At 40.8% G+C, this 23,945-nt stretch overlaps 1 protein-coding gene across 1 annotated transcript in view; it reads left to right on the top strand.

Moving 5' to 3' along the window:
- The window catches only part of LOC132393052 (diamine acetyltransferase 1-like), a 28,586-nt gene extending 8,763 nt beyond the window's left edge, over nucleotides 1-19,823 (top strand). The window contains exons 4-6 of the mRNA XM_059967796.1: nucleotides 1,882-1,983; nucleotides 2,685-2,725; nucleotides 19,263-19,823. Of these exons, the coding sequence (XP_059823779.1) occupies nucleotides 1,882-1,983; nucleotides 2,685-2,725; nucleotides 19,263-19,433 (314 nt within the window). The 3' untranslated portion in view covers nucleotides 19,434-19,823. The remainder of the gene's footprint in view (nucleotides 1-1,881; nucleotides 1,984-2,684; nucleotides 2,726-19,262) is intronic.
- Nucleotides 19,824-23,945: the final 4,122 nt, after the last annotated feature.

The following is a 23,945-nucleotide window of genomic DNA, read 5'->3' as shown; positions in this document are numbered from 1 at the left end:
CATCCTTCTGATCTGCTATGTTAAAACCAAAACAGTAAACACTGGTTCAAGTGCAGTTGAATACTGGACTAATTTAATCTGTGGCTCAACATCAGCAATTCTTATACCACTATTTTAATATAATAAAACACTCAAGATGCTTCAAAGACAATACCAAACAATATATGACAATAAAATAATCAAAGGAGTTGACCAAAGGGTGCAGGAATTTAAGGAAATGGGTGCATCCAGAGGCTCGGTTTCAATCCTGACGTCTGCTGCTCTCGGTGTGGAGTTTGCATGCTCTGTTTGTGACGGTTTTGGTTTTTCCCGAGTGTTGGTTGGTAGGTTCTTTGACTGCTAGAAATCCCTTTTGAAGATGGGTGGGGGGAGGAGAGCAAATCACAGAAGGGGTATGGAGTTGATGAGCATATGGGGAGAGAAAATTAAAGTGGGGTAGTTGTATTAACTGGAACTCTCTGAGAGCTGCCACAGGCATAGATTCGATGGCTGAATAGCCTCCTTGGCATAAGGAATGATAAAAACATGGGGAACACAAGACATAGAGATTTGTGAGGAAGTTTTAGATTTTGAGGTATTAGAAGATGAAGGCATAGGCTCTAGATGTAGGGTTGGGTGGGGATAAACTGAGCAATGATTATGCATCCTGAAGTAGAGAAGAACAGACATGCTGGAAGATGGTAGGACTGGGGAAGGGTACAGAGCTGGGTGGTTATAATTGACTGAAAGCCCAGACCTTGCATGAAATAAGGCATAGAAAGTAAGTCTATAGATGTTAGAGTGAGTAAGGCATTTCAAAATGATTCGCTATAGGCAAGTTAGGGAAAGTGGTGATGAACGTGTCAGGGGGTGTGCCAAGTTAATACCGAGGAAGAGGTTAATGACACAGGGATTTTTGGTCCAAAGTTCATTCCAGCATTATATATGATGTCAAAACAGTAAATGTTTTGGTTCAGTTTCGGTGGAGTTAATGGTGAGAGCACAAAATTTGTAAAGGCCATTGAAGAAAGTGAGCTCTGTCCGCCCAATATATAATGGAAAAAATTCCTATCACTAGCCTATAATGTTGGAACAAAAAGATGATTGGTTGAATGAGCTTGTGAAAGTGCTCAAGAGATTCTAAATGCCTTCATATTTCAACTCTATCCATGCCTTTCCTCAACATTTTAGGCAATGACTCTTTGCTTTTTATACTGCATGTCTGTGAAGCTGCTTGGGGTTTTTAAAAATGTGCTTAAAGTGCTATGTAAATGAAGTTATCATTGACAATTAACCATGGTTACTGTTTCAGATTGTGCTTTGCTTTGTTTAGTTGCTAAAGTTTTACTAAAGTGATGAAAGTTGGCATTTGTGTACATGTGAAATATTGAAGAGGACTTGTAAACAATGCTAAGTCTTGCAGTGGTAAAGTTTACTAAATCAGTGTACAGTGTCATTAGCAAGAATACAGCTTCATTGGAATAAACAAACAGATTAAACCCCCGACTCTGTGGAAGAATCTTTTTCCCCAAGCTGCCGGTCTATTTGGCATTTCGGCGCCTCATGGAATGGCATTTCAGTGGATTGCTGCACTGAAACTCTGTTGAATGGGCAATCTGCAGTATTTCTGGTGTCTTAGTTGACTTTCAGTACTTGATCAATACTGGTAAAATAAACTGATGTTTATTATTTGCTGCTTATGAGAATTGTATGTTTATATTTTGTCTACATCAGTGACTATGTTTCTAAACTTAAGAAGTGGTGAGACTATGAACTTTTATATTTCTGAAGTTCTGTGCTCACTTGACTAACTTGTTTGCAAACACTGTGTGATGCATTGTCTGTGCTTTGGGAATGGATTATTCAAAGCCTGAAACTTGTGAATCTTGTGTCCCCTTTTAGGACACAGTATAGTAGGGTATGTTATGTACTACTACACATATGATGCTTGGATTGGAAAAATACTATATCTGGAAGATTTCTATGTCATGGAAAAGTTCAGAGGTAATTGAATTTATATCACTTTATTGAAAGATTTCCTGGGGTAACACATGATTGCAGCTGAAATATTTCATCAGTACTTATCATTTACATTGTTTGCAACTAAATCATCCATTAATATGAGTAGTATTTTATTTTAAAATAAAGTGAAAGTTCTTGTCTTTTCTCTAGTTCTAGTTCAGGGTGGCCTGTTTGGCTACTCTTACTTGAGACACAATGCTGGGATTAGGTGCTGCTTTAGAACACCAGCATGTAATCTGAAGAACTGTGACACTTATAGATGTCTTCTCTTTCAGATATGATGCCAGATAGTGGTACTGCTGGCTGCTCAGTCCAAGGAGCTGGAAGATCTGGACTGTACTAGCAGTCCAGATTAACTGCTCACTACGGTTGTCCTGTTTGTATTGACAGTACATGTGGTGGTTGCAGCTTGTCCTAAGTAATGCTGGCTCTATTAATACATTAATCCTTTGAGGATCAACCTGTGTATGTTCAATTGAAAAGAACAACTTCAGTTTTTCTTTTTAATATTGAGATTTCTGAATCTTGGAATTTGGAAGTTTGAAAGAGTGCCTTTCTGTTAAACTTTGGCATCTGAAAGTTGACTTTAAATTCAAAAAGTAAGGTTTACACAAGACCTTATTATGCTTGGTGAATGTTGTTTGGATACTGAACAGCTTCTAATATTGAGGATTCTCTTGCAGGGATTGGAATTGGCTCGGAAATAATGAAGAAGATCAGTCAGGTAAAAAAAATTAATTGGGAAAAATACTAGGATAATGTGCACTCTTTCTTCAATGTAAGAGTGAAGAAACTTACTCTTACATAGGCACTTACTCTTACTCACAGCTTGTATTTCATATCATTTACAGCACAGAAATATGTCAAAATGAAAAGATAAACTGCAGATGCTAGAAGCCTAAATTAAAAAAAAAACAAGTTGTAAATACTCAGCAGGTGAGGCTGCATCTGTGGGAAGAGAAACAGCGTTAAAAGTTTCAGGTCAGGGATGTTCATAGGACACTTGACCTGGTTGGTCCACATATAATACAAACCTCCTCTCATTATGCTTCATCACAATCTATTATCTTACAATTTCTTTCTCTCCTTTCAGCTTCTTTTTCAAAACATGTAATACTCTCTAAGCAATAATCCTTATCATTAGCTAAGATAACCAGTTAGATTTGAAGACTTAATGTGGACCAACTAGACACATTTAACTTAGATACAAGTGATTCAGCAGATACTGGAAATCCAAGGCAACACACACAGAATGCAGTAGGAATTTAGCTGTTCAGGCAGCATCTATAAAAATTAATAAACAGTTGACGCTTTGGGCTGAAACACTTCTTCAGGACTGGAAAGGAAGGAGGAAGATGCTCGAATTAATAGACGGTGGTAGGGGAAGGAGGACTAACTAGAAGATGATAGATGAAGACAGGTGGCTGAGGAAGGTAAAGGGATGGAAGAGGAAGGCATCTAATAGGAGAGGAGAGTGGACTGTGACAGAAAGGGAGGAAGGAAGGACACTGGGAGAGCTGATAGACAGGTGAGGAGAAGAGATGAGAGGCTAGAGTGGGGAATAGAAGAAGATGGAAGGGGAACGTTTACCAGAAGGAGAAATCAATATTCATGCCATCAGGTTAGCGGGTACCCAGATGGAATATGAGGTGCTGTTCCTCCACCATTAAAGTGGCCTCATCGTGGCGAAAGCAGAGCCTATGGACTGACATGTCGGAAAGGGAATGAGGATAGGAATTAAAATGGTTGCGCACTGGGAAACTCCGCTCTTGATGGATGGAGCGGAGGTGCTTGACAAAGTGGTCTCTCAATTTACATGGATTTCACCAGTGCAGAGGAGGATATAGTAAATGATCCCAACAGATTCACAGGTGGTCTCACCTAGAAGGACTGTTTGGGGCTTGAATGGAGGTGATGGATTTCAGTCTTTTGCAGGTGCATGTGCCTGGTGGGGGGGGGGGGGGTGGGTGGGAGGAGTGGACAAGGGAATCACAGGGAGTGATCCCTATGGAGAGTGAAGCATGGGGGGAAGTAAAGGTATGTTTGGTGATACAATCCTGTTGAAGATGGTGGAAACTGTGGAGAATGATGTGTGGAATCAGAGGCTCATTGGGTGTAAGTGAGTTTAAAGCTCCTTTGGCAGAGGTGCATCTGTCTCAGATTTTCAGAACTAATCATTTAATCTTCAAATTATGGATCACTTGGTTTAGGGGAGGGCATGGGTGAGGAAGATACAGTCGGCCCTCCTTATCCGCGGGTTCTGCATGCGTGGATTCAACCATCCGCGGATCAGGAAAACCCAGAAGTTCTCTCTCCAGCACTCGTTGTTTGAGCATGTACGGACTATTTTTTCTCTTGTCATTTTTCCCTAAACAATACAGTATAACAACTATTTACATAGCATTTACATTGTATTAGGTATTATAGGTAATCTAGAGATGATTTAAAAGTACAGGCAGTTCCCAGGTTGTGAATGAGTTCCGTTCCTGAATCCGTCTTTAAGTTGGATTTGAAGTCGGAACAGGTACATCCGGTATTATGTAGCTTCAGTTAGTAAAACGTTTGTCTTAGTATATAGTATATATTTACCGTTCTATGCATATAAACCACTCAAGAAACATATGTATTTCAATAACTAAACCACTGCATTGTTTAGTAATAATTATAGCTTTCATCGGGGCAGGGCCTTTCAAATAATCCATTAAAATTGTTCGGATTGTTGACCGACTGTAGTCTAACGCTTTTTCAATGACCGATGGCGTTTCACCTCTTTCCGATTGTTTTATTACTTCCACTTTATTTTCAATCATGATTGTGATTATTTTCGTGAACAGAAACCCAGCGGATTCAGAGCTGCGTCAGGTCTTAAAGTTCACCACACTGATGCATGTTAAATAAGGTCCAGTGTTCCGCTGGGTCTTAAAGTCCACCGCATTGAGGCAGGTTAAATAAGGGGCTTGAGCATCCGCATTTTTTGGTATCCGTGGAGGGTCCCAGAACCAATCCCCCACAGATAAGGAGGGCCAACTGTATTAGCAAGAATAGGAGAATTAAGAGAGGCAAAATATTCAGAAATAATGCAAAACAGAGCGGGAAAAGACCTGAGCAGAAGAGATTTGGCTGATGCTGGAAATCCAGAGCAACACACACAAACGCTGGAGGAACTCAGCAGGTCAGGCAGCTTCGATGGAAATGAATAAACTGTCAACATATCAGGCCAAGACCCTTTATCAGAAAGAGGAGGCAAGGGTTCTGAATTGAGGCATAAAGATTAGACAAGGGAATACCATTAGAAGTTTTTGCATGAACTGGATTGGTGTGTTTTAGGATTGTGAGTTTTGCTGAGAAAGAAGGACATTGGATGCATGAGCAGACGTGCAGTTGAGATGGTGTACCTTCTGAACAGAAGAATAGCGAAGAAGATATTTAAATAAGCTCTCAAAATGATCAGGGGTTTGGGAGAAACTGTTGCCAGGAGGGTAAAGGTTGGAAACTGGAAGATGGTCTTTTTTATTATCATTCTCTGATTGCACAATGTTCAACTCTATTCGTGACTTCTCAGATAATGAGGTAGTCCACAGCCAAAGCAGCAGGACCAGGACAATATCCAGGCCTGGCTAAAGAGTGGAAAGTAACATTCAGTCATACTGCATAGAAACAAACTGTTCAGCCCAACTAACCCATCCCACAGCCCTCAAAATATCTCCTTCACATACTTATCTAGATGGCTTTTAAATCAAAGTCAAAGTCTGTTAAACTTATTGTCCAAATATCTATATGACATCATATACAACTTTGAGATTCATTTTCTTGCAGGCATTTGCAGGAAACTAAAGAAATACAATATAAGTTGTGAAAAACTATACATAAATAGTGACTGACAAACAACCAAAAAAAGGTTCAAAGGTCCAAAGGTTCATTTATTATCAAAGTACGTATGTATGCAGTATGCAACTCTGAGAATCTTCTTCTCCAGATAGCTACAAAGAGACTCATGAAAGCCAGTTCAAAGAGAAACAGCAAACCCTCCCCCTACACAAAAGAAAATGGCAAGATGCTCATCAACCCCTCAAACTGTAACAAGAATATTGATCCCCAAATCCCCCTCCCTGCACAAAACACTAACAAATGTAACATGAGCATTGACCACCAAACCTCCCCCCGCACCAAAACACAATGAGAAAGAAAAGGCGACAATGCAGAATATAAAAACCATAGGACTGGAAAGGTCCACAGTCCGTAGTCCAAATCCATAAATGTAGAACCTTAGTAACATCCTCCAACATCATTGAAAGCGAAAGGTACCACTCAAACGCAGAGGCCTATGCAGCGACGGACTACACAGGCTCCTTCTCTGGCATCCCATCAGCCCGTAGTCAGTTCTGAACCCTCATCTGCTTTCTGCATTTCCTCAATGTTTCAATCTTCCCTGTTGCTTTAATCGGTGAATAAGGGAAGCTTTGATTAGCAAAATGGAGTAAATCGATGGTTCATGCCCTGTCTTGTAGTTTCTTTGCCTCAAGGCTTGCGCTTGCCCCCTGGAATCTTCTTGGAGACAGTGAAGTGATGGATCACTCACTCAATCTCCAAACTAAATCATGGGCTCTAACAGTTCCAGGAATACATTTAAGTTGAAAAACATACATAAAAGAAGTGAAATAAACAGTCTCATAGTCTATCCAGAAGATGTCAACCAAGGGAACATTGTACACAGGTGCCGTCTTGACCAGAAAAGTCTAATGTCCAAAAGAAGACACATTATGCATAATATATAATATACAGCTAATGGTTACTTAATAAGTACAGGAGTGGAACCTGGTGTGGCCTTCTGTGGCTGTGATCCATCCAGTTCAAAGTTTGGCATGTTGTGCATTCAGATAATGGCCTTCCGTACGCCATGGTTGTAACTCGTGGTTATTTGAGTTACTGTCACCTTAAACCAATCTGGCCATTCTTCTCTAAAGCTTTCTTATTAATAAGTTTTCGTCACAGAACTGCTTTTCGCACCATTCCCTGTAAACTCTAGAGACTGATCTGCTTGAAAATCCCAGGTGGTTAGTTTCTGAGACACCCAGACGACTATCTAGCACCAACAATCATTCCACGGTCAAAGTCACCGTAATCACATTTCTTCTCCATTCTAGTGTTGGGTCTGAACAATAACTGATCCTCTTGGTCATCTCTGCATGCTTTTGTGCATAAATTTGCTGCCACATGATAGGCTGATTAGATATTTACATTAACAAAAAGGTGTATAAATTTACCTAATGAGGTGGCCACAGGGTGTATGTGTATATATGGCTGTAGAATCAGGGTTGTGATGAGTGAAGTTATCCATGCTGGTTGAGGAGCCTGATGGTTGTAGGGTAATTATTAACTGTTCCTGAATCTGCTAGAGTGGGACCTAAAATTTCTGTACCTCCTGCACGATGGCAGTAACAGGAAGAGAGCATGACCTGGGTAGTGAGGATCCTTTATGGATGCTGCTTTCTTGGGGAGCACTCCCTGTAAATGTTATCCATGTGCTTGCCTCAAACACTGTTTCTGCAACTCAGTCCAAATATACAACATTCTTTGAAGAAGTTACCCTTGTTGCCCGTTTAAATCGTTCACCAATGATATTTGACCTGTGGTCTCTTGTTTTCAGTTCCTTCTTCCTTGGAGAAAGAATGTTCTTTCACCCTGTCTATGTCCCTCTTGATCTTGTATACCTCCATTGGGTCACCCTTTAATCTCCTACATTCCAGCCAATAAGGTCCTAGTCTACTTGACCTCTCCTTGTAAAGCTCAGACCGAAAATTCTAGGCAACATTCTGGTAAATCTTTTCTACACTCTTTCTATTTAATAATTCCTATAGCTGTGCAACCAAAGCTGTACACAATACTCCCAAGTGTGGCCTCACCAATATCTTCTCAACTTCACAACCAATATCACATAACTTCTATATTCAAGGCATCTTTAAAACTCTCTGCACATTGAGACTCAGAACTTCTTCCACTTTGTTTTGAATTATTTTTGTATATTTTGCCTCTCTTCATTCTCCTCACAGTTGTTATTATCTTGCTCACCATCCCCTCCCCTAAACCACGGATTCCTTTTTTTTGTAATTTATTTTTTTATTGAAGTTCATCATCAAACAAACATTTCTGTAAGATGTATTTCAGACATTGTACATATATATCATATAATCATACATATCACAAATCTCCAAAAAGTATTTATCCTGCCGTCTGGGAAAAGGCTCCGAAGCATTCGGGCTCTCATGACCAGACTATATAACAGTTTCTTCCCCCAAACTATCAGACTCCTCAATACCCAAAGCCTGGACTGACACCTTGCCCAATTGTCCTGTTTATTATTTATTGTAATGCTGGCACTGGTTTTGTGCACTTTATGCAGTCCAGTGTAGGTCTGTAGTCTAGTATAGCTTTCTCTGTGTTTTGTTACGTAGTTCAGTCTAGTTTTTTGTACTGTGTCATGTAAACCATGGTCCTGAAAAACGTTGTTTCATTTTTATTATGACCTGTACCAGTAGTTATGGTCGAAATGACAATAAAAGTTGACTTGACTTGACTTGACTTGATCTGAGGTATACACTTATAGAAAAGAGTGGAAAGAAAAAACAAGCAAAAGGAAAGAACTATGAACAAGTAGGGAGTGATTTTTTTTTACAACAGATTCATTGATTTGTGAGAATAAAATCAGGCCTATGAGGCATTATGTAGTTATGATTAACAAATGCTGTTATCTTCTCCATTTTGTAAATGTCCATTGTAATTTTCATCCATGTATTTAAAGTTGGGCTCTCCTGTGATAACCATTTCCTAGTAAGAATCTTTTTACCAGCCACCAACCTCTATATTCATTAAATATTTATCTCTTTTCAACCATTCTTGAGGTATATATCCAAAATATATGGTCTTACTCTCTAAGGGTATTTCACATTTAAAGATGTCTTGTAGGGCATTGTGTATCCCCCTCCAATAGTTTTTGATAACAGGGCAGTCCCAAAAAATATGATAATGATTTGCATTTTGATTTCCACAATTTCTCCAGCAAACAGGGAGGTTACTATCATAATGGGATTTCTGAGAGGGTGTAATAAAATATCTTATCAAGTTTTTCCATCCAAACTCCCTCCATTTCTGCTTGTATGGGGATGGGAAGTAACTGCTCCTCAATGTTTTTCCATTGAGCGTCATATGATGGGTTGCACCAACATATCACAGCTCTCAACTATGCTGCAAAATAATAATCTCTAAGAGAAGGAAGGCCCCATCCCCTCTTTTCCTTCGCTAATTGCAAAGTTTTGAGGCGAACTTTAGGCCTTTTACCTTGCCAAATATACCTTGATAGCATCTTGTTCCATTCATTGAATTGATTTTGATTAATCTCTATTGGTAGGGTCTGAAAAAGATATAACAGTCTGGGCAGTATATTCATTTTAATAGACTCAATCCTTGAACTGAGACCGAAAAAGGGATTCAGGTTCCATCTTGCCACATCTTCCTCAATTTTTTTTATATAAAGGCTGATAGTTACATTCTGATAATTTTGCCAAATCTTTTGGCATAATGATGCCCAAATATTTGAAAGACTCTGTGTGCCATGCCCAGGAGTATCGACTTTCAATTTCTTTTGGTGGGCTATAGTAATATGAAAGTAATCGGGTTTTATCTATGTTGATCTTGTATCCTGATAATTGACCATATTGTTCAAAGGATTGCATCAATTTATGCAAAGAGTATGTTGGTTGCCCTAGTTAGATCAAAATATCATCCGCATAACAAGCCAATTTATGCTCTGTCCCTTTAATAGTAATTCCCCTGATATCATTTTGTCTGATGTATTGAGCTAATAGTTCCAGATATAACAGGAAGAGTAGTGGTGACCATTCACAACCCTGTCTCGTGCCCCTTTCTAGGGTAAGACTATTTGATAAATATCCATTGATTTTTAATCCTAGCAGTAGGATTGTCAAACAGTGTCAGTATAGTTTTAATAATTGTGTCTTGGAAACCAAATCTATGTAAAACTCTGTAAAGAAAATTCCAATTAACGAAATCAAATGCTTTTTCAGCGTCCACGCTTATCACTATTGCTTCGATTTTATTTTTTTGTATGTGATCCATAATGTGTAGTGTCCTTCATATATTGTCTTGTGTCTGGCATTATCGTATAAAACCTGTCTGATCATTATGTATCAATATGGGTAGAAACTCCTCTAATCGTTTGGCCATGATGGAGGTAAATAACCTATAATCTACATTAAGAATGGATATTGGTCTAAATGACCCACATTCCATTTCATCCTTGCCTTCTTTCAGTATAGCTGAGATTATTGCTTCCTTACAACTGGGTGGCATTTGTGCCTTTTTTAGAGCCCAGTTCAGTGTGGGGAGTAAAAATGAGTAAAACTCATTTTTAAATTCTTTGTACCACTCTGCCATACACCCATCTGATCCTGGTGACTTGCTTAAGTTAAGCCTACTAATTGCAGCTTTTAATTCAACTTCAGTTATGTCAGCAGTCATCGTTCTATTTTGTTCTTCACTTAATGTGGGTAACTCTGGAGAACTCAAGAAGGTGTCAATTTGGGTTATGCTTCCCCCTGGAACTTTGGAATATAGAGTTTTGTAAAACACTTCAAAAGCTTCTTGAATTTCACTTAGCTTATTTTTTATCATTTTCGATCTTGGGTCCCTAATTCTATGAATCATATTTTCTGGTATCTTTTTTCTTCAGTTTCCACGCCAGTATTTTCATAGATTTCGATCCACTTTCATAATGTCTCTGTTTCAGAAACATTGTTTTTCCTGATTTCTTGCCTAGCCAATTTATTTATTTCATTCCTAATTCTTTTAATTTCCCCAGTGTATCCTGTGCCAAGTTCAGTTTGTGTTTTTTCTCTAGTCCCTTCAGCCTATTTTGTAATTCCTCCAATGTTTTATTTCTTATTTTTTTCTTATATGAAGATATCGCTGTAATTTTCCCTTTTAAGACTGCCTTCAGAGTATCCCATAAAATGGGAGGTGAAACCTCTCCATTATCATTAAATTCTAAGTGGAGACCAATTTCTTTTTTAATTTGTTCCTTAGAGTACGGATCATTGAGTAGACTTGAATTTAGTTTCCAAGTAGTATTCTTTGGTTGTAGGTCAAAATCAACAGATAAATATATAGGTGCATGGTCACTTACATCTATTGTCCCAATTCCACAGGTGTTTATTTTGTCTTTGTCTTTTCCAAATGTTATGAAATGTTATCCCTTCTGTCAGGGAAAAGGTCCCTCCATATATCAATTAAACCAACATCCTCAAAAAGTGTATTAACTTTCTTATGTAAAGATTTTGTTTCATAGGTTTTTCTATTGGAAGAGTCTAAGTTTGGTTGTAATTGTAAATTTAAGTCTCCCCCACATATCAGGAGACCTTCTGTTCCCGTTACCATAATATCAGTGATTTTCTGAAAGAAACCAATATCACTTCCCAGGGGTGCGTATAGATTCAATAGAGTAACTGAATTGCCATCTATATTCCCCCATACCAGAATATATCTGCCCTCTTTATCTCCCATTTCGAATACTTCTTCAAAATTTAGCTTACTTGAGATAAGAATAGCAATTCCTCTCCTATGTCCTGATTTATATGAGGAGAAAAACAGATTAGTGAAGCCCATTCTCTTTAGTTTTTTACGCTCATTATCACTTAAATGAGTTTCCTGTAAATATACTACATGTGCTTGTTTTTTTTTCATTTTGGATAAAATTCTCTTATGTTTGATTGGATTTAATAGCCCATTGACATTAAAAGAAATTAATCTTACCTTGTCCTTAGCCATCTGTATTTATCTGTCAATGTATCATTGAAATTAGAACAAAACTTAATCTATCTACTCCCTGAACAAATAAGAACCAAGGAATGCAAATAATAACAAAAATGGCAATGAACGTGTGATTCCAAGGCTGAGATCTCTGGTAGATGACTCTGCGTTGAGCTAGAGGAAATGTCTAGCTGTGGGGGATAACCCCTCCTACTTGTGAGTTGAGGGCCCCCATTGCAGTATTCTTAAAAGTCAGTGAACAAATCCATTACACAGAAAAGATTTCTCTGTGTACTCCTATATATATATTTACACATACACACACAAATATTTTATTTTTATATACACACATACATACATACATATATTACATACATACACATATATGCACACATATATTCTCATTTTGGTGGGGAAAAAGGAGTAAGTGAGCGAATAAAGAATTACAACTAAGTAATATAAAATCCACATTATAGTAAGTATTTCTCGAGATAGGTATATCACCGTGTACTTTTGCTTCTGTCTAGCTTCTCAACATTTTTAAAGTTAGCCAAACCTTATGGCTCTTCTGAAGGGGGTGAGGACTATCTTTGGGAAACTCCCAGTCTCTTCCTGACATATTTCTCTCAGCCTCCTCCCATCTCCTGCTTTCTCGATTCTTGCACTATTTCTCAAGCGGAGCAGGCTCAGCCAGGCTTTGCCTCGTTTTGGTCATGCTGATGGGCAACCCTCTGGCCTTCATGTCTGTAGTCGCCTCTTCCACTGTCTGGTACAAATGCGTCCCGTTATCATAAAACACTCGAAGTTTAGCAGGGTACGGAGTTTGAAATCTAATCTTATTTTGCTTTAGTACTCGCTTCACTTCAGAGTATTCTTTGCATTTCTGGAGGACCGCGGGGGGGGGGGGTAATCTTGGTCAAAATATATTAATTTATCCTCTAAAAACACTCTCTTCTTACCCCAGGCCCTTCATAGAATCTCTGCCTTGGTGCTGTACCGAAGGAATTTAATTATTATTGAGCGTGGCTTTCTATCCTGGGTAGGTTTCGGGACTAACACGCAGTGGGCTCTTTCGATTTCCAGCTTCATGGGGAAGATCCAGCGCATCCTGCAGTAACTTTCTGACAAACTCCATCATAGACGAGCCCTCTGCTCCTTCGGGAACGTTGTAAATTCTGATATTTTTCTGCCGTGATCTTCCCTCCAGGTCAAGCAGTTTACCTTCTTGGTGATGTATTATTTTTATTGTCTTGCTCAGTATCCGTTCCACATTTTGAATGCGATCTTCCACCTTCTCAATTCGAGTCTCTGCCACCGCTATTTTTTGATTGATGCTGGCGAGCTCTGACTTAATATCACGAAGCTGCTGCTTGATATCTTTCTGGACCTCCATTATTTCTTTCAGGATTTCAAAGATATTCGCCGCTTCGTCTGAACGAGGCCCAGCATCCGCCTTGCTAGCATGCGGTCGGGTAGGAGAGCCGCTTGCTGCACTCCTCTGGGATGCAGGCTCCGCAGTGTCGCTTTTTTAATTTCCATTCCTTTTCCCCAGTCTTGCCCCTCTTTTCAGTTCAAATATTTTTCGAAAAATATTATATTTGATGGGTTAATGGGGCTTAAAACGTGTTTTTCTGGAGGAGCTAGTGACTTAAGCTGCCATTTTCGACGATGACGTCGCTGGAAACCCCAAACCATGTGATTTATGATAGGAAGGTTAAGTGATGAGTCCTGAATGAGGGCCAGTGTTCCTGACATTGCTTTCATCATACTATCAACCTGTCATGCTGTTTTCAGTAAACTGCACTTGCACTCTGTTCCACAACACTCTCCAGGGCCCTGCCTAGATGTGTGTTGTGGAAGTCCTGCCCTGGTTCGATCTCCTAGAATGCAATACCTCACATTTATCGGGATTGAAAGCTATTTGCCACACATCCATTCACATAATGGGTGATAAAAATTAATCTAATTTTTTAGAACCTACAATTGCTGCAACACCATAACACCACCTTTTTAAAAAAATATATTTTATTGTTTTATGTGAACAGACTTGGAATAAACTAACAAAAACAAACTAATGAAAAAAAACAGCACATCCACAAAAACCACAACCATTGTAAAATCTATTAAATATATAATATTTATTTAATAACTAAATATATTGAGCAGCAAAAGAGGAAAAAAAAGGCAAAAAGTAAACATACACAACAGAGGTGCACTGCACCAAAAAACTTCAGTCCTCACCCTGTAAGATAGTCCAATACAGGGCCCCATATCCTTTCAAAGATGTCCCCTCTGTCCTCATTACATAGTCTCAGGCTTTCCAAATGTAAAGTGTTTGCCATTTCTCTCAGCCACATATCATACGTAGGCAAACACCACCTATTGTAATATAATCTACAGGCTTACTAAACATGCCTTGCACATTTACTTTCCAGATTGTTTATATAAATTACATACAACAAAGTTCCCAGCACAGACCCCTGTGGACACTGGACACAGGTCTCCAGTCTGAGAAATGGACCTTGACCATGACCCTCTGCTTCCTACCTCCTGAGTCAATTATGGATCCAATCCACTACCTCCCTCATGAGTCCTGTGCAATCTAAACTTAAAACCATAAGACATACTGTAGGAGCAGAGTCAGGCCATTGAGCCCATCAGATTTGCTTCACTATTCCATCATGGCTGATTTATTTTCCCTTTCAAGCCCATTTCCCTTCCCTGTCCCTTGATGCACTTACTAATAAAGAAACTATCAGCCACCATTTAAATATACCCAATGACTTAGCTTCCACAGCTGAATGTGGAAGTGAATTCCACAGTTTAGCTACTCTCTAGCCGAAGAAATTCCTCCTTATTTCTCTAAATGGGTGTCCTATTCTGAGTTTGTACTCTCCCACTATTGGAAACATGGACTCCACATCCATTCTATCTAACTTTTTAATATTGGATAGGTTTCAAAACGATCCCACCTTCATTCTTCTAAACTCCAGACTTAGAACCATCAAACACTCATAATCTTAACCCTTTCATTCCCAGCATCATTCTAGAAAACCTCCTCTGGATCCTCTCCAGTACCATTGCATCCTTTCTTAGATATGGTGTCCAAAACCACTCATAATACTGCAAATGTGGTCTGACTAAACTGCAGCAAAACATCTTAGCTTTTATGTCCTAGTTCTCTTAAAACAAATGCTAACATTATATTTGACTTCCTTAATACTGACTCAATCTGCAAGTTAATCCTGCATTAGGACTTTGAAGTCCCTTTGCACCTCAGATTTCTGAATTTGCTCTGTTTAAAAAATAGTCTGCACCTTTATTCCTCTAATAACATGCAGTTCTCTGCACTATATTCCATCTGCCACTTTGCTCATTCTCCTTATCTGTCCAAGTCCTTCTTCAGACTCCCTGCTTTCTCAACACTACCTGCCCTTCCACCCATCTATGTATTACCCACAAATTTGGCCACAAAACCATTAATTCCATCAACTGGATCATTAACATATAATATGAAAAGGAGTGGACCTCACACAGACTCCTATGGAAACACCACTAGACACCAGCAGCCAAACAACCTTTATTTTGCCTCCTGCCTGCCAGATAGCTTATCTTCTATCTATGCTAGTTTATTTCTTGTAGAACTCACAGACTCGTATCTTCCTTAGCAGCCTCATGTGTGACATATTGTCAAAGATATTCTGAACCTTCCTGAATAGCCTGCTCTGAGCAACCTTGTCAAAGGCCTTGCTGAAATCCATGTAGACAACATTCACTGCCTGACCCAACACTACCTTCTTGATTGCCTCCTTGAAGAACTCCAAGAGATTTGGCAGGCATGACTAGTGACACACAAAGCATCGATTGCCCCAATTCAGACCCTGTTTCCCTAAATATTGGTAGAACCTGTCCCTCAGAATTCCCTCTAGCGATTTGCCCACAGTCTGTGGTGCCCTGGCTTGTTTTTAAACAGTGGTACCGCATTATTCACTCCCCAGTCCTCTGGAGCCTGACCTAGGGCCAGTATAAAAGAAAAATCTCTGCAATTTCTTCTCTACCCTCCCACAAAGCCTGAGACTGCACAAGGTCAGACCCTTGGGATTTATCCACCTTAATGCACGTTAAGACCTCCAATAATTCCTCCCTGCTAATTTTATGTGGTCCAAGTCAACATCACTCAATTGTTTTCATTTTCCTTAGCTTCCATTATTTACTTCATAAAAAATTTAAAGAGAAACATTCATTAAAAATGTTATCCTTTTCCTTTGGTTCTACTTAGAGACAGTCATGTTGATCTCTAAAGGGGACCTATTCTGTCCATTTTACTCTCAATATACCCATAGAATCTTCTGTGATTTTTGCTTCAACTTGCCTGCCAGGTCCTTTCCCTATCCTTGTTTTACCCTCCTAACTTCTGTGAGTGCACGCTGATACTTATCTGATACTTCTTTGTGTCACATGAGTGCCAGGCAATGACAATAACCAATAAGAGAAAACCCAGTTATGATGTTATCATCATTGAAGGCCCCAGTTTCAATATCCTGGGGGATTACCATTGACCAGAATCTGAACTGGAATGTTACCTGGGTTTCAGCACCTAAGTTACTCGGAAAGGTTGAACGTTAGGTCTTTATTCTTTGGAGCATAGAAGGTTGAGGGGGGACTTGATAGAGGTATTTAAAATTATGAGAGGGATAGATAGAGTTGATGTGGATAGGCTTTTTCCATTGAGAGTAGAGGAGATTCAAACAAGAGGGCATGATTTAAAAGGTTAAAGGTAACACAAGGGGGAATTTCTTTACTCAGAGAGGGTAGCTGTGTGGAATGAGCTTCCAGTAGAAGTGGTAGAGGCAGGTTCAGTATTGTCATTTAAAGTAAAATTGGACAGGAAAGGAATGGAAGGTTATGGGCCGAGTGTGGGCCAGTGGAACTAGGTGAGTGTAAGCTTCGGCACGGACTAGAAGGGTCAAGATGGCCTGTTTCTGTGCTGTAATTGTTATATAGTTATATGAACTGGAGTGGTACACACAATGTGGCTGCATGAGCAGGTCAGAGGCTTGGAATCCTGAAGACTCACCTCCCAATACGTTAAACACTGTCTACCATCTATGAGGCTCAGGTCAGGAGTGTGATTGAATATTCTTCACTTCCTTTATCTTCAACGATACACATTAAGTTCAACATTATACAGGGTATCCCATCCAAAATCGTTCACTCACTCTCTCACCAATGCACAATAACACCAGTTTGTACCATCCACAGAATATACTGCAGTAATTTGCCAAGACTACTTAGACCTTCCAAACCTACAGATGGAAGCAGAAGGGCAGCAAAAGTATAAGAACACCACCAACTGTTAGTTTCCCTCCCGAGTCACACACCATCCTGATTTTGAAATATATCACTGTTCCTTCACCATTGTTGGGTCAAAATCCTGGAGTCCCACCCATAACAGCATTGTAGGTATATCCCCATCTCTAGGACTGCAGCAGTTTGAGACAGCTCAACACAATCTTCTTGTGGGTCACTTGGAATGGGCATTTACATGGCCTTGGAAAGGTATTCAGCCTCTCCAACTATTTTCGCATTTTGCTATCTCATTTTCGAAATTTAAAACATGGATTTTTGAGCTAATCCACAAAACATTGAGCATCATGTCAAATCAAAATAAAAATTCAAAAACCTTTCAACAATTGATGAAAAATTAAAAACCAAAATCAGGTGGCTAAAAAAGTATTCACCACCTTTTGTAATTACTACACTAACTTTCCTCAGGTGCAATAGTGTGTATTACCTTACTAACTAACCAAATTTGTTGATGTAGTAAATTGGAGGATCACCTTTTTTCAAAGAATTCATAAGAATAAATACCCCTCTCTCTGTAAGATCCAACAGTGTGATAGATTTTCAACAGTCCAAACCAAACTGAAGGCAGAAGAGCATTCAAGACAAGTTGGGGATGGGTACAAGGCTATCTTAAAGGCTCTGAACTTACCTTGGAACTCAGTGCAGTCCATCGTGAAAGACTGGAAAAAATGTTAAATTACAGCCACACTGCCAAGGTCAGGCTGCCCTTCTAGCCCTTCTTAACTTAGTTGCTGGAGAGGAATGGCTCTTGTAAGTGACTATTGTCATGCCAACAGTCACTCTGAGTGAGCTGCTAAAATCAGTGGCTGAAAGTGATGTTCATGGTTCCACAATCTTTAAGGCCTTGCACAAAAAGAGGTCTTTATGGAAGAGTGGCAAGAAAGAAGCCCTAGCTTAAAAATAAATCCTTGCCTGTAAAGACTTTTGCAAAGTATCACTTTGAAGATACTGTAAGGATGTCAAAGAAGGTCTAGTGGTTGGATGAGGCTTAAGTGGAACTTTTTAGCCTCAACACTAAGCAGTATGTGTGGCATAAATCTAATACTACATCAGCCAGTAACACCATCTGTACTGTGTGCTGGAGGTAACATGTGCTCTGGGGACGCTTTTCAGCAGCAAGGACTGGAAATCTGGTCATGATTGATGGGAAGATGAATGGTGCTAAATACACAGAGTTCCTGGATTAAAAGCTTGCTAGTCTCTGCCGGAAAGTTTAAACTGGGAAGGAAGTTCTTTTGGCAGGACAACAATCCAAAGCACACTACCAGAGCAACTGTGGAGTAGCTTCAAATGAAGAAAACTGACGTCCTTGAGCAGCCCAGTCAGAGTCCTGACCTTAACTTGATTGACCATCTCTGGCAAGACCTCAAGATTGCTACCTGCAACAGTTTGAGCAATTTTGTACAGAGGAATGAGTAAATTTTTCTCCATCATGTTGTGCAAAGCTATTAGAGACCTATCCAAAAAGGTTACTGACTGTAATAGCTTGAAGAGGTGGTTCAACTAAGTATTGAGCAAAGGGGAATAAATACTTTTGAACTGCTGACATTTCTGTTTTTGAGGTTTTACTTTTATCATGTTTTACAATTTTCTCTGTTTGTGGGCTCTACTGCGAAAAATGGAGCATGTGATTCACAAATAAAAATTCCCAGTTAAATTGATCAAAATCCCAAGTTGTGATACTCACTTATGTGAACAAAGGGTTGGGGACTGAATACTCTTACAAGGCACTGTAAATCGTTTGCTCAGGTTGTGAAGCGCACACTTCTTGATTGAAAATCACTGTGATTTGGAATACAGTTCCTGAAAGTGTGGCAGGGTGGGGGGGGGGGAGATGTTCATTACTTTCAAATGAAATGATAAGATAATGGGAAGGAGATGAGGAGGTGGTAGGGGTTGCAATCAAATTGAACAGCTCCTTCCATGAGTTGACAAAGGATCGACAAGCAGAATGATTTTGTGCTCTGATTCTATGAAATGCTTCTAAACTGATTTCAGTGAAGCCCTTGATTAACTGGTTACATGATTCTGCTTCAGTAAGAAAGCTAACAATTATAGTACTTTGATTTCAGACTGCTGTTCAGGACCACTGTAGCAGTATGCACTTCGTTGTAGCGGATTGGAATCAGAAATCAATAGACTTCTACAAGAAGCATGGTGCCGCAGATCTGTCCAAAAAGGAGGGATGGAGTCTGTTTGAAATTCAAAAGAAGCACCTGATTAAAATTGCTAATGAGGAATAAAATCCTGTCCGAAGCATGGATTTCAAATTTATTCTCAGATTACATAAATCAGAAGCTTTCTTTTGTCTTCTTAGATTTTAAAACTTAATTTTAATTGCTAAGTAGAGACAGTTGAACAAATTTTAGCAATATTATTAGAAACATATGTTCTCAATTCAGATATTAGTCTGATCTGAAACATTGTCAGTAGATCCTGTAATGATGATTGTCAAGTGGGTTAATTCTGCTTAAGCCAACCAAATGTTTTGCTGTTAGGAAATGGCCTACTACAAGTTCGGCCTCATTTTATCGTATGTATTGCTTTATTTTGGATACAGCATCAGTGTGGAGTATTGCTGTCTATTTCTGTGTGTACATAAATAAAATTATAGCTTTATTTGACCAACTAGATATGTATTGTGGTTGTCTTTGTTTCAAGGCTCCTCAGACTCCCATTATCTTCAATAGTAGTTAAATTCCTTCCAAGAAAACTTAAATACATTTACACTAAGACCCTGTTTTATGCAAGTGTTAGGAGCACCAACTTTGTGGACAACAAAAGAGCAGATTCCATCAAGCCCATGGTACAGACACTAAGGGTGCAAAGACATACAGTAGCCAAACTCATCATGGGTATAACTTCTATGGGGTTTTAGTTTAAATTTGTTTGCTTGTTTATTTCAAGGTGTTCATAAACCTACCTTCCTTTCTACCCTGTGTATTACCTCACTCTAATCCTACCTCTGGCTCCAGCTACCTGCCTGCTTCATCCTCCAGAACTTGGCTCTGGCCACAAACCTCCTGTGGTCTTGACTCCCAACGTTCCTGACCGTGAACTTGTGAGTATGGAATGAATGGATAACTAGGCCTTTATGCACTTAATTTTTGTGACATTAAGGCTTCTAAAAAAAAATTAGTGTAAAATTTCAGCATTTCAATTGCATTCATGACTCTAACTCAGGTAGATGTGTCAAACAACAGCCTTAGATTTAAGCACAAAGTTCAAGCTGTCATGTGTTGCTGGTGAAAAAAGCAATTGTAAAGCATTTCTTTCCAAAGGTTTTTACAGTGAACAATCAGTGGAGTGTAACTCACAGTTTGGCTAGCAGCTTAATATAGGGGATGAGAGCCTTCAGCCCAGCCAAACTTAAGAAATCTCATTTGGGTGGATGCTGCACGATGTGTCCCTGTTACAAATCAGAACCGCGAAATAACAAACAGTACACATTATGTGACTGAGCTTTATAATTCTTAATTTGACTATATGGTTAGTCAAGAAAACAAAAAAAAAAGAGAAAGGGCCCATTCTCATGAAACAGTCTAATGTGCAAACGTTGGAACTCACTGATAAGCCATTCGTCCACCATCGACCTCCTCTGATTGTCGCTGACCTTCGGACCCTCACTCTAAGTCCAGGTTCGCTGGACCAACTCTCTCCATTTGCATTTTCTTTCCTCAGCTCACCCCGGCAAAAGATCCATGAATTCCTGGCTCCCAGACACACAAGAAAGAACAACATCCTGCTCATTGGCTAATATCCCCCGTTATCTCCAGTCATAACCCAAACATTGCTGCTACAGAGAAGCCATTACCTTAGCAGTGGAACATTACAGAGAAGCCATGACATTAGCAGAGAAACCTTACATGCGTTACACTCTTCCCCCACCAAATTTAGTCATGTCCTCATGAGGTTGAGATAATTCACTAACCCTTCCTGCAAAGCACAAAGACCAATCCAGGTGTAAAAGGCAATGACACTCCCCAAAACAGTAGGGGTCACACTCTGTTCCCCTGGTGCTATGTAGGTCAGCCTATCCGATGGTCTCCGAATTCTCTTGAGACCTCCACACCCCTTCATCTAACTCTTCAGGTTCAGACACTACTGGGGATACTCCCGGTCTTCCTGGCGAGGCCTCCCCCGGCCTATCATTCAGGCCCACCTGCAACTCGGAGCCCTCTGTCCCGTGGCCAAACCCCAATTTCTCCCCTGCAGAATCCTGCTGCAACCCAGGCTTCCCACAAATAGCCCACCCACCCCCACTTCACCTGACTCAATGGGAGAAAGGCTGGGAGTCTCTTCCTCAATCAATGGGGAGTTAGCGAAAGGTAGGATATACCACACATCCAGATCCTCATCCTCCAATCAGTATCCCTCTCAGGGGTGCAGGCCAGCCGAATCTTGCCTGCTGAGGGCCCTGCAGTCACCCCGCATTTCTGCTGAGTCGTCTTACTAGGTGTAGGCTCAAAGTCGGGCTCTGGGTCTACCTGCACCTCTTATCCCAGGGGCAGTAGATGGTTCCGATGGAGAATCTTAACAGGCCCATTCCCATCTTCTGGTTTCACTGGGAAAACTGGTCGGTTTGGCATTTGACTCTCCACCACATAGTGCTTAACTGCCCAGCAGTTAGCCAACTTATACTTTCCAGGTCGCCCCAAATTCCTTATGAGGTCTCGGTCTCCCAGCAGGAGTTGCGAGAACCTCACCTTTTGATCGTACCTCCTCTTATTTCCTTGATTCTGCTTGTCAGCCGTGACCCCAGCTAATTCATAAGCTCTTTTCAGCTCTCTTCTCATATCAGGCATGTACCTCAGATAAGTCTTTGGGGGTAAGTCACCCTCGTCAGTCCCAAAACAAAGGTCAGTGGGCAACCTTGCCTCACGCTCAATCACCAGATAGTATGGCGAGTACCCAGTAGCTTCATTTTGGGTACAGTTGTAACTGTGAACTGGACGCCCAATATGTTGACTCCATTTGCTCTTCTTGCTGATCTCCAGGGTGCTGTGCATGTCTAGCAAGTTCCAATTAAACCTCACTGGCTGGGGATCACCCTGCAGATGATGAGATGTGGTCCTCGACTTCTCGACTCTAAGCATGCCCAGTAACTCATAGATGAACCTGTTCTCGGAAACCCGTCACTGATTACTATGTATTTCACCTGGGAAGGCCATAATATATTAAATACTTTTCCCATAACACTGTTGCCACCATAGGCACCCTCTGGTCCTTGGTAGGAAAAGTCTGAGGATATCTGGTGTAGTGGTCCGTGATGGCTAAGACATTCACCGTGTTGCTGGACAGGAAATCCATACACACCAGGTCCAGAGGCACCACACTCTGCAAGTGGGACAAAGGAGCTGCCCACGTAGGTAGTGTCTTCCGCCGTATGCATTGAATGCACGACTTGCAGTATTCTTCGACCTCTGATTTCATCTGGGGCCAGTAAAACTGGTCTCTGAGAAACTCATAGGTCTTCAACCCCCAAGTGTCCAGAATCATCATGAAGTGACTTCAACGCAATCCTCCGATACTTCTCAGGCAGAACCAGCTGGCAATGCTGAGGTTGGTCTTGGGGTGACGTGACCCAGTATAAGATTTGTTTCTTCAACTCCGAGGCCATTCTCGTAGTAATGGAGGCACTGAAGCATGTTTGGTCTTCTCTGTCTGAGCCATGTCTCCCTTTTCAATTGCCGCCCAAATGGTACCAATGCCCAGATCGTCTCATTGAGCAGCTGCCACTTCCCCAGAACTCAATTCTGGCAGCTGTTTGTCTTCAGAACAGTCGGGTTACAGTAAACTTGGGGAATGGCGTCATCAGAAGCTCCCAATTGATCCACTGCTCGATCGTGACCCTCCTTTCTGCCTTCACGGTGATGGCAAACTGACATATGACCTTTACCCCAGGGCAGGAACACTCTCTCACTCCTCATCCCTATCCAGTCCCTCATGTGCCCATCGGGACAAAGCATCGGCATCAATGTTCCTGATTCCTGGCCAGTACTTCAGGCTGAACTCATAGGCAGACAACATTGCCAACCACCGATGGCCTGTGGCATCCAGTTTTGCCAAAGTCAGGATATAAGTTAAGGCATTGCTGTCTGTCCTCACCTCAAACTTGGCCTTGTACAGGCAGTCACTTAGCTTATCCACCACTGCCCATCTCAATGCCAGAAACTCCAACTTGTGTGTGGGATAGTTTTTCTCAGGGGGCGACAGACTCCGGCTGACAAACACAACGGGCCTCAACCCGGAGCCCTGATCCGGATACAGGACGCCCTCTAAGCCCTCTTGGCTGGTATCCGTGTGCAGTACATACGGTAATTGGGGGTCTGCAAAGGCAAACACCAGCACCAGGGTTAGCAGCTCCTTCAGCGACTGAAAGGCCTCCTCACATTTTGTATCCCACCTCTGTCCGAAGGGCTCTGACAGGCTAAGATACTCTCAACCCTCCCTTTCTTCTGCAAGGGAGGGTAACCATACAGAAGCTGAATCGATGGGTGACTCACTTTCGTGTAGCCCTTCACGAACCTCTGATAGTAACCACAGAATCTGAGGAATGAGCGCAGGGTGCTCACAGTCTGGGGTCTTGGCCAGGTGGTAACCACCTTGATCTTAGCCGGATCTGTAGCTACCCCATCCCATGAGACTATGTGCCCATCATAGCTAACACATTTGGCAGAACTGCCACTTGTCCAGGGAAAGTTTTAACCCTTCAGCTTTCAGGCAGCCCAGCACCTTCAGCAGCCTTGCTTCAT

The sequence above is a fragment of the Hypanus sabinus genome, chromosome 4 (assembly GCF_030144855.1).
Source record: "Hypanus sabinus isolate sHypSab1 chromosome 4, sHypSab1.hap1, whole genome shotgun sequence".
In the NCBI taxonomy this organism is placed as follows: Eukaryota; Metazoa; Chordata; class Chondrichthyes; order Myliobatiformes; family Dasyatidae; genus Hypanus; species Hypanus sabinus.
The sequence above is the reverse complement of the archived record's forward strand: the minus strand, read 5'-3'. Positions and strand labels throughout refer to the sequence as shown.